Source organism: Vombatus ursinus, unplaced genomic scaffold (assembly GCF_900497805.2).
Source record: "Vombatus ursinus unplaced genomic scaffold, bare-nosed wombat genome assembly UNPS02009975.1, whole genome shotgun sequence".
NCBI lineage: Eukaryota > Metazoa > Chordata > Mammalia > Diprotodontia > Vombatidae > Vombatus > Vombatus ursinus.
Genome location: NW_020949753.1, coordinates 7,533,634 through 7,549,159, shown reverse-complemented (window position 1 = coordinate 7,549,159; position 15,526 = coordinate 7,533,634). Strand labels below are relative to the sequence as shown.

At 40.9% G+C, this 15,526-nt stretch overlaps 1 protein-coding gene across 5 annotated transcripts in view; it reads left to right on the top strand.

The window, feature by feature from the left end:
* Nucleotides 1-15,526, top strand: part of WDFY3 (WD repeat and FYVE domain containing 3) — a 296,048-nt gene that overhangs the window by 264,882 nt on the left and 15,640 nt on the right. For all 5 annotated transcript variants that reach the window (XM_027853427.1, XM_027853425.1, XM_027853426.1 and 2 more), the window contains 8 exons: nucleotides 998-1,104; nucleotides 1,720-1,873; nucleotides 3,313-3,404; nucleotides 3,627-3,839; nucleotides 8,734-8,881; nucleotides 10,240-10,394; nucleotides 11,906-12,064; nucleotides 14,184-14,363. In XM_027853427.1, the coding sequence (XP_027709228.1) occupies nucleotides 998-1,104; nucleotides 1,720-1,873; nucleotides 3,313-3,404; nucleotides 3,627-3,839; nucleotides 8,734-8,881; nucleotides 10,240-10,394; nucleotides 11,906-12,064; nucleotides 14,184-14,363 (1,208 nt within the window). The remainder of the gene's footprint in view (nucleotides 1-997; nucleotides 1,105-1,719; nucleotides 1,874-3,312; nucleotides 3,405-3,626; nucleotides 3,840-8,733; nucleotides 8,882-10,239; nucleotides 10,395-11,905; nucleotides 12,065-14,183; nucleotides 14,364-15,526) is intronic.

Here is a 15,526-nt window from a genome sequence, read left to right as displayed (position 1 = left end):
TGGCCCAGTGTACCTTATACTGCCTCACTATACATTACTCATATCCCCCAGGCAGCCAGCCTGGCCCTTTAATGTTTCTCCTTCCTGGCATGACACTACCTATCCCCATATTGGCAGCAGCATGTCCCCCCTCCCCAGAGAATCCTTCACTTCCTTCAGAAATGAGCTCAAGTGTTGCCTTCTCCATGGCACCTCTGCTGACTTCCCCCAACACCGAGGCCTAGGATGCCCTCTACCCAGAATACTTGGTATTTATTTTTTTCTATATTCCATATATATTTATATCTGTACATGTATATGTGTACATGTTCTATCTCAAAAATAAGCTCCTTAAGTGCAAGGATTGTTTTATTCCTTGAATTTATATCCCCGGCACCACCTATGTGCTTGGGCATATTGAAGGAGCTTAATAAATATTAGTCGATTGATTCATAAAAATAGTAGAAAATTCATAGGCAACAATTCAGAAAATATTTGAGCATCAAGGCCATTAAATACCACCAAATTAAATATGTGTGTGTGTGTGTATAGTTCAGTATTCTCCTTTAGCTGAAGGACAGTGTGGTTATTAATTCAAAAATGCTTGACTGCTGAGAAATCATGCCTGGTGCATTATCGCCACATATTTAAATGAGGGCTCAAAATGTCATTATCAAGTCTGAGAGGGCTTACTTTCTTTTCTTTTCTTTTCTTTTTTTAATATTTTTTCAACATTCACTTCTATAGGATTTTGAGTTCCAAATTTTTTTCTCCCTCTCCCCTGCCCAAGACAGCATACAATCTGATACAGACTATACATGTACAATCATATTAAACATTAGTCATGTTGTGAAAGAAGAATCAGATCAGAAAGGGACAAGAGGGCTTACTTTCAATGGAGTGAAACCTCCACATACAGTAGCGTCACTTGTCCCATAGTCGGCCTTTTCAGGCCTATTAAACTTTTCTTCTATTGCCAACATTATGTCTTAGTTACGGTTTTCATTTTCTTTCCCAGGAGAAACCCCGGCGTACCATTATGGCACCCACTACTCTTCTGCGATGATCGTAGCCTCCTACCTTGTTCGGATGGAGCCTTTTACCCAGATCTTCCTGAGACTTCAGGTAAGTCAGGCCATCTGCTGTGTCATGGCACCTTGTGTCAGGAGAAGAAAGGCGAAACAGGAGTGACAGACGTGAAGAGACAAAGTATACTACTAGGACCCACTGAATTGAGACTGATTAGAAATCCAGGCCAGGTATAAAATGTCATCACAGTACCCAATTTAAGATTTCCCAATATATACAAGCTAATGTGATTTCAAGCTAAACTCCAAATATAGACCTAACCCCTATCTAAAATGCTGCAGGTGAAATCCATCAGCTTCTTATTGAAATTAAGGTTCAGTAGTTCCATTTACTTCTTGGTCACTGAAGTTATTCTCTGCTCTTTTTTTCCTCTTTTATTCTAAAACTCTGTGCCCTTAAATGAAACAATGAATATGCTTCTGAAATTTTTTGTGGAGAGAATGCTTTTCCCATTTTTAGTACTCTGTTTATTACAAAATAAGATTGTGTAAGGGGAAGAGCATCATTTTTCTCATTCAGCAAGTGTGTTTCTTGTTGTATGTGTTTGATTTTTAATAGTTAGGAAATTGCGGTGTCACAGAAGGGGCTGATGATTGGTGGTCCCTAGCTTGGAGATCTCTGCTTTGAAGCTGTTTCCATTTTATTCCATAGGGTGGCCACTTTGACCTGGCTGACCGAATGTTTCACAGTGTGCGAGAAGCCTGGTACTCTGCTTCAAAGCACAACATGGCGGACGTGAAAGAACTCATCCCAGAATTCTTTTACCTCCCAGAGTTCCTTCTCAACTCGAACAACTTTGATCTAGGTATGGAAAAGTTCCTGGCAATATTTGGAGTGGGGAAAGGTCATAAAGAAAGACAAGTACTTAACAAAAAAGATTTTCAGATTAGTGGCTATGGCAGAGAATAGGTTTTGGCGAATACCAAAAGCACCATCTGTGGGTATTTTCTGAAATCAAACTAAATATATGAAAACTAAGACATAATCCAGATTCATCCAGAGCAGCAATTCTAGAACCAGATCTTTGGTAATAAGTATAGAGAGATATATACTTTATAGTTATTTAAATGCACAAATAAATCATAGTTGAAAATATGCTGACGTTAATGTTGTAAAAGTCAAATTAAACTTTAGCTAGTCCCTCTCCTAACTTTTTTTTAAGCTTGCTATTGCTTGAGGGTGCTGCCACCTTACTACAGATAATTTTTTTTTAAATTTTTCTTATCTACTATGTTAGATTGTAAACTTCTTGAAAAGTAAGAATTTATCTCTCTCCCTCCCAGAGTAATAGCACAATGCCTTGCTTGTAGTAGGAGTTCATAAGACGCATTTGTTCGGGGATTGAATCTAAGAATTTGTATCCCAACGTGTTTTCAGTTTTGGATTTCAGAATAACTTTTGGTCAGTCCTTTCTGCTTGTCTTGTTGGCAGTAGAGAAGCCTGCAGTTTCCTGGCTAAACACGATCCAGATCAACACTGAGCACCTTAATCAGTACTCTGGACCAGGGCTTCTTCAGTTTTTTCCACTCGAGACCCCTTCAGTGCTTCTTAAACAGAGTTTAAGAAGTGCTGCTTCTAGACTAGCAGTAGTGAAAGGAAAAAAGATTTGTGCTTGGTTGAAAGCTCTCCCTTAGAGCAGAAGTCTTAGCCTAATTCCCACTCCCACAGATGCGGCTTGGCTCCTAGGGCAAGACTGCATCTCCTCCAAGGGTTCTAGGCTTACCCCTGAGAAGTTAGGGGTGATTCCCTAATTCCATAGGCCCGAGCCCCCCCGGCGTGCTTCCCCCCCCAAGATTATCAGTTGACAATCACTTTAATTAGCCAGCCTTCAGTTGCTTTTAGAAAGCAATACAGTGAGGAGAGTTGGTAGAAAATGTCCCCTTAAAAGTCTGACACATTCTTCCATAAGTATATGCAGAGTTGAAGGAAGATGGGCTCAAGCTCAGAGTCCAGAATGTGGATTCGTGCAGGTGGGCACTCACATAATCACATTCCAAAGCCTGTAATTATAAGACACAGACGTTGTAGGGAGCAAGCTCCTAATGAGCTAATGGAATGGCTCAAATCTGGAGGTTCGAAGACCTTCTCCAAAATCAACTCTGTTATTTAATGTTTCAAGCATTATCTAGCCTACCGTGACTCTTACTTAGATGTGAAGTTGCTACTGGGTTGGTTGTATTTTGTTTTGTTTGTGTGTGTGTGTTTTTTTCTTATTTTAAAAAAAAATCATATTCAATTGTTCAGGCTGCAAACAGAATGGCACCAAGCTTGGAAATGTGATACTTCCACCGTGGGCAAAAGGAGACCCTCGAGAATTCATCCGAGTCCATCGAGAGGTAAGCAGGCAACCCTGGAGAGGAAAACTGGACTCCATTTGGGCAAAGGTCATGATGCCAGGAGAGGGGAATGAGATTTACCTGTCACCCTACGTTACTGATCTAATTTTGGTGATTTTCATTGTTAGCGGTTCTTTTATCTGTTACAGTTATTGGTGACTTACTTTCTAAGTGGACAGTTGAGAGCTTGCTCCCTACAACGTCTGTGTCTTATAATTACAGGCTTTGGAATGTGATTATGTGAGTGCCCACCTGCACGAATGGATCGACTTAATCTTTGGCTATAAACAGCAAGGCCCTGCTGCGGTAGAAGCTGTAAATGTCTTCCATCACCTCTTTTATGAGGGTCAAGTGGATATCTACAACATAAATGACCCATTAAAAGAGACAGCTACCATAGGATTCATTAATAACTTTGGACAGATACCAAAACAGGTACAGTTGTTTTCTTGGAGATTTGTTGTTGTTGTAATTTTCATACAATTTTTTGTTAAAAGATCTTATGCAGTTTTCCATGTTTTAAATATTCTGTAACCGACCCTTCAGATAAAAATGCACACATAAAAGTTTCAGTTTAGGATATTAAGAGATAACTCTAAATAGCATTACATTGGAATCTGCATCTGTTCTCTTCACAATACCCAAGAAGATAAGTTTGTTGTTTAAGGAAATTAATCCTCTGAAGACCAGTACAAAGTGCACATTCCAAGTGAAATGTGCAAAGCCTGAGGACATGCGCTGCTGTCCTAGTTGCTTCTTGATAAGCTTTGATGTGCTTTCTGGTGGCTGTGCACAGAGCTTTATTTGGACTACACATCACTTTGGGTTTGCTTATTCATGTATGTGTGTGTTTGTGACTTGTTATGATTTTTAGATTCAGAGCCTGAGTCGACTGGACAATTTTAGTTAATGTGGTTAGTTATATTTTGAGTCTTACTTGTATTGCAACTACTCAAAGAGGAAGAAAGCCCTTTGGAATCAAACTAATACATCCTTTTTTTTTTTCAATGTAAGCCATATCTCTGAACTGCCACATTTGCTTGTTTTTCCATGAACCTAGACGATTTTTTTTTCTTTAAGTCTTACAGACTTTTGTTTTCACATTGTCATCGTTTCCCTCCTCTTTTTTTCTCTCCCTCTTTAAGGGGGTCATGCTTCTTAATTTCCTCTTCCTAATGTACTCAGTTGTCTCTGCATTAGTTTCCAGGTTTTCCCATGTTTCTCTGAATACCTCGTATTTGTCTTTCCTTAGGACACATATCTCAGGTCATTGATATACATCAATATGTTTGTTCTGCCATTTCCCCTCTAATGAGCATTCACTTTGTTCCTAGTTCTTTGCTGCACCAAAAGTGTTGCTATTGATATTTTGATAAAAATGGATGGGACTTTTTCAGTCTTTGTTCTCCTTAGGGTATGCCCTAGCAGTGAGATCTCTGGGTCCAAGACAATTCAACTTCCAGAAGGTAGAACCAGTATCAGTAAGCATATGAGAAGATGAACATCCTTAAGTCCATTTTAACTCATTTAGGAATCACATAAATTGTGTAATGAAACTGAAAAAAAATGTAAGGTGATTAACCAGATTGTTTCAAATCTATATTAATGATAAAATGTTTGAAAAAATAACAGCAAAATCACTATGAGGCTTGTTGGCAAATTATTTTCCTCATGAGCTGAAGATAGCGCAAGTATTATTATTCCCATTTGGCATATACCTGCACAGAAGGGCTTTTTCAAAGCTTCATCATGGCACAGAGATGACATTGAGTTCTCAAAGGTTCTACCAGCTCTGGTGCGTTTTACCAAAGTAGAAGGACTGTGCACTCTCCTTGTAATGGCCTCTGTCTTTTGTCTGAGGCCTAACATAGATAATGTCATGAAGGACCATCTTAGCCCATGGGCTGCTAAGTGATGAATTCTTTGGCCCTGGGTATATGAAAGTACTTTAATGGGTGTGTGAGCCCATTGCTGTGACCATTCACTTCAACACTTTAGGCTATAGCCATCCATGCCTGCCCGTCCTGCCCATCTCTTGTCCAAGTGCTCCCACAGATTGGCCACGGGGTTTCTTCCCACTGTGGTGACAGGATTTCTTCCTTTCCTGGCATTGCAGAAACACCAGTGTAGTATGTGATCTGTCCATAGATTATCCTTTACTTTCATCGTACAACCAGCCCATCTTTTTGGCTCATGCATTTCTTTGTTGACATCCTAATTCAGCTTCTTCTCCATAATTCCCTGCTTGTAATATGTCACAGCCCTCTCACAGCCACCATGGGCCTCTCCATTTCCCTCTGGGAGATTCAAGAACTTCAGCTCTTGGGAGACAGATCTATCACAGCTTCACAAAACCAGGAAGATTATTGGTGTGTGTGTGTGTGTGTGTGTTTTTAAATGGGCATTTGTTTCAGAGAGAAATTTGGAATCACTGAAAGAACTTTGCAGTTTACCAGAGGCAATTTTTCCTGCTTTTCCCATCCTTTTCAACAGTTCTGGGCCCAGCTCATTGTGCATTGGCTATCATACATGCATGCATGTACATACGCATACATGCATGTACATATGCATACATGCATATACATGTATATGTTTGTGTGGGTAAACACATACATATTTATATACACACGTTTGTGTGTCTAATTATCACCATTTTCTTAGAAAAGTAAGATTGCTATTTTAAAAAGAACACTGGACTTGGAACCAAATTTATTCTTTGCTTTGTCCTAACTGTTATGGGCCTCAGTTTTCTCATCTATAAAATGAAGGAGAATGGAATAAAGTAGAATGAAACATATGCTTACTATATGCCTTGCACCATGATAAGTGTTGGAGATACAAGTAGGAAAACAAGACAGTCCCTGTACTCAGAGAAGCTTCTAATTAGGAGGGTTCAGCTGTAGGACTCATGGAAAGGCCGATGAGTGGAGCCGCAAGGCACGTGGCAAAGCCAGCCAGGTAGCAGTGTCCAGAGGGCACAGCTGCCAGGCTGTCGATAAGGCCTGGGAGGCACTATCTTACCCAGAAGCATTGCAGCTCTCTGCTTATCCAGGTGCTGCGAGCAGCCCTGCTGCCAGCCAGTGACTATTGGGAAGAGAATCGTGGTTATCTCCAGATATTACACAGTTTCCTCATCTATAAAACAATGAGGATTGGCTTCAGTGAACATTAAGTTTGACTTAGTTAAGTCTATGTACACAGTTTCATGGAAGGCACAAAGTAAGATGTGGTCCCAGCCTTACAGTGCAGAAGGACCAGATAATAATGCAGGAGAAGTGCATTGGAGAAGAATGTGTGAGGCCCAAAGGGGAAATGCTTGTTTCTGGTTGGGGCTGGGTGGGAGTCTCCCTGGAGAAGGCGTCCATCCATGTTGAGGTAAGAGGAGACGAGGCTATTCCAGGCCTGGGGGCAGTGGTTCCAAGACAGGAAACCACAAGCCCAGCGTTTGAGATGAGCTTCAAACAAGACAGTGGAGATAAAGCTATCCACACCCTCTGAAGTGCCTTACACAAATGTCAATCCGGGTGCAGAAAAAGGAGCTCCAGATTCAAGTGAAGTGGGATCAGATTCCAGCTTGGACACTGGGGAGCTCTGGGCTAGCCGCTTATCCTCCTTAGCCTCGGTTTTCTCATCTGTAAAACAAGGGGCCTTGAGTAGACAGCTCCTTGGGTGCCTTCCAGCCCTAACTCTGTGATCCTGGGACCTCTGGTTTTTACCAGCACTCCTACCAGCAATGCACATTGGAAATCCCTCTGTGCCTTATGGTAGAGGGTCTTCCCAAGTGCAGAGGTTGTAAAGTTTCACCCACACTGTCAACTTCTGGTGGTGAGCTTTCCACATTGAGGGAGGCTAGTCTTTGAAGAACAGGTCAGCCATCACCCTCAAGCCTGTCCGTATTTAGTCCCATTCCCGTTGATTGGGGTGAACCAGAACTTGAGCTTCACTTGGTCAGGGTTCGGGAGCTCAGGTCCCTCCACACTGTGGTGAGGTGACACCTTAGTGAACAGCAACAGGCACCATTGTCATCCTTTCTCTGTGGGGTTCACTTGTCTTAGACTCGTTCCTTTGACCACATCTTTCTGTTACTGTATTATTCCTCAGATACTTACGTATAGACTTAACTGTTGTTTTTTAAGAATTAAAATAGGATAGCTTTTGATGCCCACCTACAAGAGGCACAGAAATGCTACTCTGGTTAGTATATGCAGAAACCAGGTGGTTAAAATGCCAGCTAGTGCCGCTGGGTATAATGAAAGTGTTAGGTAAGAATAGGCCAGGAACCCTGGCTTCACAGCCCACTCCAGACGCCAGCTGCATGATTATGGGCAAGTCCCTTACCTTCTGAGTCTGTTTCTTCACCCAGTGCTTCATCCTTCGTGGGCTCATGAGGAGAGCACCTGCCAACCTGATGGCATTATCTAAAAGTGGGTTATTTGTATCCCTAGCTTCATCAGAGGATCGGTGACTTAGAGCTGGAAAAGGCCTTAGAGATCCACTGGTTCAGTCCCTTTGTTTTATTGATGAGAAAACCAAGGCCTACCAAGATTAACTTCCCAGGGTCATGCGGTGGCAGATCCAGAATTGGAGCCCAGAGCCTCTGACTCCAAATATTTTTTTTTCTCTTTCCTCTCCACCACACTGCCTCCCAATGATAGTGGTTCAAAGTATGCAAATCTTTGAGGTCTATTTTAGTTTCTTATGCCTTTTATTAATACTTGTAGGAATAACAAAGTCCTGAACTCATGTCTTGGAATGTGACGTGGAAATAAAGATTTTTACATGTTTGGAGGTCTAAAATACGTTGACCTTTCCTCATTAAACTACGTGTGTCAATACCTTGTCCCAGAAAAATAAAATATTGGTTTGAAAAAAGTAGTATGACAAGATACACTTATTTTATTCCTGCTTTTCTCCAAAAGTTTAAGATCTCAGTGATCAGTTGTCAGACAAAAAGTGTTAATTGCCCATTCCCATTGCTATTTTCAGCACTAAAGAAGTACAGATGTTTTTCAGTCATTGCTTTATTGTAATATGTGATGTAACACATAATATTAATGTAATGTAGTACTTCTGAATAAGTGCCTTGAAACTTTCACAGCTCTTTTAAATTCAGCTGTGATCTAGTGAAGAGGAAAAAATAAACGATTATAATATTCCTGTTTAGCAAAGTGAGACTTTGATGGACAACCAGAAGTATTCTAGTCAAAGCAGATTGTACTCAGGACTCTCATCTTCCTCCCATCTATTATTATAGATTCTTAAATTTTCAATAGAGCTGTGAGAGCCCCATTGGATAGGTGTTATCTTGTACCTTCCACTCTCTTGCCAGCTCTTTAAAAAGCCTCATCCACCAAAGCGAGTGAGGAGTCGTCTCAATGGGGACAATTCTGGGGTCTCTGTCCTGCCGGGGTCTACGAGTGACAAGATCTTTTTTCATCATTTAGACAACCTGCGGCCTTCCCTTGCGCCCGTCAAAGGTGAGTGGTGAGAAGGGGCAGAGCAGAGTTGTGATTGGAGTGAAGGGCCAATGAAAAGGTTATCTTTCCTTTAATTATGGAATATTCTTCCCTTCCCAGTGTCCTCCCTCGTAATGAGGCTAGCCTTCTTTCTGTGTAAGAGAATTGCACGTTCTGCTTATCTTTTGTGCCACAATGTGAAGTTGCTTTGCTTTGACTTTTTTTTTTCTTCTAATGCTCCAGTAAGGAAAGCCTCAAAGTGATGGATTCTTACAGTCTTGAGTTAGTATCCTTTGTACTGAAGAAGAGGGAAACAGATGTCATGAGCTGCAGGCCGTTTTGGAGTCTGGGGAGTTGTAAATGTTCATTTGAACTCAGTGTTTCATCTGTCAAATGAGGGGTTAGACTGCGTCTTCATGATCAGTGGAGCAGGATGTTGTGTGGGGTGTTATGGCGATTTCTATGATTTCTGTATTTTGTTTCACATTAACAAAGACTTAACCACTGTCTGATCATAATACAATTTAACTAGTAACATACTTACAGCTAGGTTCTTTTTCCTTTAAGAAATTGCGTTTTCAGGATCAGCTAGGTGGTGCAGTTGATAGAGCTCCAGCCTTGGAGTCAGGAGGACCTGAGTTCAAATCCAGCCTCAGACACTTGACACTTAATAGCTGTGTGACCCTGGGCAAGTCACTTAACCCCAATTGCCTCACCCCCTAAAGAAAAAAAAGAAAGAAAGAAATTGCATTTTCATCAGATTCTCAAGTTATTGTTACATACTTATATAAAAAAATATAAATCTCATATTAATATTAAATGAGCAGCTTGACTCATTAAGTTATGTTCGTTATCATTTCAGATTTACAGAGACAATGCTAGGTTCACATTGCTTGCTTCCAATATGGTCTTTTCTTGGCACTCCTGAATCTGTGCCAAATAATGGTACAAGAATGGGTCTGGCCTTCATAGTTCCTATGGCATGGATTGGTGAATGGCCCTCCCTGCATTCTGCTGCAAATAAGCTCACATTCTCTAAGCCACCCTGCAAAGAAGGAATTCCCCGAAGAGGTGGTACACTAGAAAGGAAGGTGGCAACCATAAAGAAAAAGGCTTGAGAGCCGTGCCGCAGAGCTGACAGCATGGAGATCTTAAATCCAGAGTCTCTGGCATCATACTGTTAGTTAAAATAGACTCTAAGGAAATTCAAAATTTCCTTTTTACTGAAGCAACATTGTGTTTTAATACTGGTATGTTTGCTACGTGTGTTTAATTTATATGATCACTTAAGACGTACTTCATAATTGGTCACTCCCTAGTGGGGTTCATATATGATTTTTCCCTGTTTCTGTTCTAATGTCAAACTGTGCTTTGCATAGAACTGAAAGAGCCCGTGGGACAAATTGTGTGCACAGATAAAGGTATTCTGGCTGTGGAGCAGAATAAAGTCCTCATTCCACCTGCCTGGAACAAAACTTTTGCTTGGGGCTATGCGGATCTCAGCTGCAGACTGGGAACCTACGAGTCAGACAAGGTTTGTTATCTCCCTTCAGAATTCCACTGGAGAAAGGGGTAAGGGGGAATAAGAAGGGAAGAAATGCTGCATTCTGAAATCTGACTTCCAGATACGTTGCGTATTTCCAAGAGCTTGGACATGTTTGCTTAGGCAATACTGAAAGGAAAGCTCATGTTTTCCTACTGTTGTTATAGTTCATTCCTCTGTTCTGTGAAATAAACATACATAACTAACTTCTCAATGAAGAATGAGGCGCATTATTCGTTAATGGCATACACATGAAGCAGAGATGAGGTTTTTGGTTGTGTAGCTACTAAAAATTTAAGTCCTGTCCTCAGTCCACCCAACACTGTGCTCCCACCCTTTGCCATCCCTCTCAAAAAAAAAAATGTTTGTGCATACTCAAGATTTTACTAGATCCCCTTTGGGAAATCTGATCAGTAGCTTAGTATCTACTCATGCCACAGCAGAAGTAAGCAGACTTGTCATCACGTTCGTTGGAATGGTACTCAGTATCAGACATTGATAATCAGATACTGTTTCTCTAGAAGGTATTTCCACGATAACTCCATTTGCCTTGGTTTGACTAAAAGAGATGATCATTATTCTTTGACCCTGGTGATTAAGGCAGTAGAAATATTGGTAGGCTGGGAATAAACGGGAAGGAAAGGGAGGAACGGAATCAGACTAAATGAAATCATAAAGGTCTTTTCCCACTCTAATCATAACTTTTTTTATTCTGTTTTATGGAATTTCCTTTATGCCAAAAGTCACATGATTCTCAAACTGGAATGGACCTTTGAGGTCTCACCTGACTACTAGCTATTTTCTCATTTTTATATGAGAAAACAGGCCTTGAAACCTGAAGTCATTTTACTGAGGTCACCAAAGTTTGTGACAGTCAAAACTAGCACCCTGGGCTTCCGATTCACAGCCCACATTCTGTCTACACACCCACACCAGTGGTGTCAACCTCAAATAGAAGCAATTCCACGCGGGCAACTCAAAACCACAAATCAGCATTAGCTGTGTTGCAAATAACTTTTAATTTATTTTGTTAAACATCTCCCAGTGACATTTTAGTCTGATTCTGGCTGCACTTGTCATGAGAGCTTGACACCTCTGGGCCACACCATGCTCCCATACCCAGTACTTATTTGGGGGAAAAAAATGTGTTTTAAGTCTACTTTCTAGGCATGAAAACCATACAGAATTTTTTCACCAAAATAAAGTTTGTATACCTACTTCTTTGCCATTTCTCTTAGACCTTTTTTCAGTATGAACAGGTCTAGTCCATACACAGTTCGACTGAGCTAAAAATGGGTGATACTTGAGTTTTCTAGATAAAGGTTGCCAATATTTCTAGTGGGGAATATGTTTCTGGGGGGCATTTCCCTTGGAAGTGAAAAGAGGGTGCCTCACAGACTGCTTTGTATAGGTAGGTATGCACCTTGTTCACGAGTACTTGTTTTAGCAAAGAAAAATGAGACCTGCTGCTGTCTGTATTTCATATGTGTTTTCTCTTGTAGGCAGTAACTGTTTATGAATGTCTGTCAGAGTGGGGACAGATTCTCTGTGCGATCTGCCCAAGCCCCAAGCTCGTCATCACGGGAGGAATAAGCACTGTTGTATGTGTGTGGGAAATGGGGACCTCCAAAGAAAAGGCCAAAATGCTCACGCTCAAACAGGTAACGGATGCTGGAGCCAGCAGGAATCATTGCCTCTGCCTGGAATAACTTCTATCAGCTCTTTTAAAAAACACTCACCTGCTGGCCTAATACAGATTTCGTTTATCTAGTATAACAATTTAGAGAGCTATATATTTGCTGAATTTTTGGTGATTAAATCATACTTCCCCTCAATTTACATCATATCTTATTTGATATTTGTGATGCATGCAAAACATTGTTCTGGGCACTGAGACCGATAAAAAGATGTGTGACTTGTAAGTCATATTCTTTGCCCTCAGGGAGTTTACAGTTTAGCTGGGAGGAGAAAACCTGTACTTGCAGCTAAAATACAAAATAAACTCAAACGTCTACCAGAGTTGCAAACAATATTGCAATGACTGCTGCCATTTTCCTCTCTGTACCCTTCTAGCCCCTCACCCCCTCCTCGGTACGTATCATGAAATACTTAACAGACTCCTCAGTGTGTAGAGGAAGCTACTGTTTAAGAAACCTCTTAAGGAATCAACCGGCAAGTGTTTGATGGTTTCCTAATGTGTGCTCAGCTCTGCTGTATTGTAATGACAGAATCCTTTTGTGATGTTATTTATTAACTTGTGTTAGCTGCGTGGTAAGTAGATTCAGGGTCATTTTAAATAGGCACACACCTCCCATGCTTTCCTAGTGCACATTTGAGCAGAAGACTAATCGTTTACATGGGTTGTAGGGTTACAAAGAACGTCACGCCATTTGATCCTCGGAACAGCCTTGTGGAATTGTTAGTGTAAAAGTTATTCCCATTTTATGTATGAGGAAACTGAGCTTATTTTATGTAACTGCTGTTTGAAAGATTAATACTTTCAGCACACCTGAATGTTCTTGGGATTCCCTTTAGCTCCAGGGAAGCCCAGAGTCTGCCTTTGAATTGCTGAGCTCTCCAGGGTCTTAGCCAGGAGATTCCAGGGTTACCCAGCTATTAGCAAGTAAGGGATTTAGTGCAGACTCCCCCCACGCTATTTTCAGATGACACTAAGTGACTATAACGTAGCTCACGTGTATGTGGCACTTCACATTTTCCAAAGTTTCAAATAGAACATTCAGTTCAGGGCATAGATTTCTGGAGTATTTTAATAGTGTCTGCTAAGTCAGAAATAAACATCAAACGACTCTTTCGTGTTTGCCAAACCCCAAATAAAGATCCTGTATGACTAGAATTTTAAAACATGAATATTTTGAGCAAACAGATTCTATAGTGTTTATCAAAATTAAAATATATATATTTTTTTTCTTCCAGACAAAAAAGCCCTTGTAATTCTGACTGAAAGGGGGCACTCAGTTCTAGAACTTTTTTTAGCATAAAGTCCCCCAGATTCAAATAACTGTTTGTAGAAAGGCTTTTAAAAACCCTAATGATCCTCCATCCCGAGAGAATGTCGGCTCTGAATCTCTTCTTTGCCAGTCTAGCTCTCTCTACTGGAGTTGCGTGTGAAAGAGTTCATGACATAAAGGAACAGTAAAAATGTAAAACCTTAATTCCTCTTGTGGTGGGGGCCACAAGTCCCTGGGTGAGAAATGGATGTGAAACCTAGTGCTCAGCCCTCAGAGGCCTTGCTCTCACGCTGACGACTGTGAAAAAGGGAGAGTGAAACTACTGAAGAGCAGAGGTCTAAGCAGAATTTGAGGATGGGGATCATTTTTTTCTGAGAAAGTTGGGGAAGGCTTCCTGGAGAAGGAGGGTCTTAAATGAAAGCAGTGACTTCAGCAGATGAAGATATAGATGGTGGTGGGGGCAGGGGAGGGAATCATGGGAAACAGCATGAAATAAGGTTGGAGAAGTAGGTGGAAGTCAGATGGTGGAGGGTCTTAAATGTTAATCATAAGCTCACATTTTATTTAGTAAATAATGGGTAGTCACTGAAAATTTTGTAGTGCAGTAGCATAACCCTGATTAGTAATCCTAATTACTTGAGTTGAACCAGATAAAAGGAGGCACAAAGTCTGAATTTCAAGAACCACTGCCCCAAACATGTGGATGCCTCTTCTGCTCTGCTTCTGGAGGGGTCTTTCCTTAGAATTCTGGTGTGACTTGGGGACTGCCATCATTTTACTGATTTCTGTGTGTTGATTGTCTTTCTTATAGGCATTGCTCGGCCACACAGATACTGTTACCTGTTCTACAGCCTCATTAGCCTATCATATAATCGTCAGCGGGTCACGTGATCGAACCTGCATCATCTGGGATTTGAACAAACTGTCATTTTTAACTCAACTGAGGGGTCACCGAGCTCCTGTTTCAGCTCTTTGTATCAATGAATTAACAGTGAGTAGCAAATCACCTCCCCATCATTAATGTTTAGGAAAATGAGCAATTGCGGTGAGAGTGTTTGCTTTATCTTAATTATACTAAGCTTTTTTTATTTTACAATAGGTCATTTTACAAAAAACAAACAGATTTTCCTCGATTTTTGTGATATTTGTAAAAGAGCATGAATGTGGGCAGCTAGGTGGCGCAGTAGATAGAGCACCGGCCCTGAGGTCAGGAGGACCTGAGTTCAAATCGGGCCTCAGACCAAACACTTGACACTTACTCGCTGTGTGACCCTGGGCAAGTCACTTACCCCCAATTGCCTTTAAAACAAACAAACAAACAAACAAACAAACAAACAAACAACAACATGAATGTTAAAGTATATGACCCAAGATACCTGTACTGGTAGCCATCTGTCCATTCAGTGTCACATATGTTTTTAGAAAAAGATTTTGTTTAAACAGAGGATATACAATATACTCATTTAATATCTAAGGAGTTTGATATTTTGTAAAGATGTTTTTATCCTTTAAGAGATCATAAAATTTGGAGGTTAGAAGGGACTCTAGAGAATTCCATGCTTACGTTATGTGCTTCTCACGTGAAGATTAAGCACCTGGCAGCTATAGAGAAGGAAATTCCAGTGTAGCATTCCCCACAAATGTTTCCAAAGATGGGTAGTAATTAGTGTGCATAACATATCTAATGAGCTATAAAAATAAAATGCAGCAACCCCAAAACCACCACCAGGGACCAACCAAGTCCTGAAACACAGAGCAGAACAGGGCCAGCATTTCTGTGTTTCTTGGCCTCTGTGAGTGAAATGCATCCTCAGGGAACCGAGAAACAGAGTATTGGGCATCGTGCTAATAGAAGGGTCACACAGTATGGTACGTAGGCCCAGTTCTGTAAATCTGTCCGCTGCGGTAACTTTTCCTACTCAGGTCATCAGGTGATTCCAACTACAACATTGAATGGCATTGCTATTCAAGTCTAGAGAGTCAGAGCACTTGTTAGAATGGTAATTCCACCTTTTTGCAGGATGGCGGATCAATAATGTCCAGCCAAATTGACTGGCTATTGCTGATTCAGGCAAGTGGCTTTCTAATGCTCACATCCAAAAATTGTATTTAATTTGAATAAATGAGACTGTACCTTTATTGGTAAGAGCACCT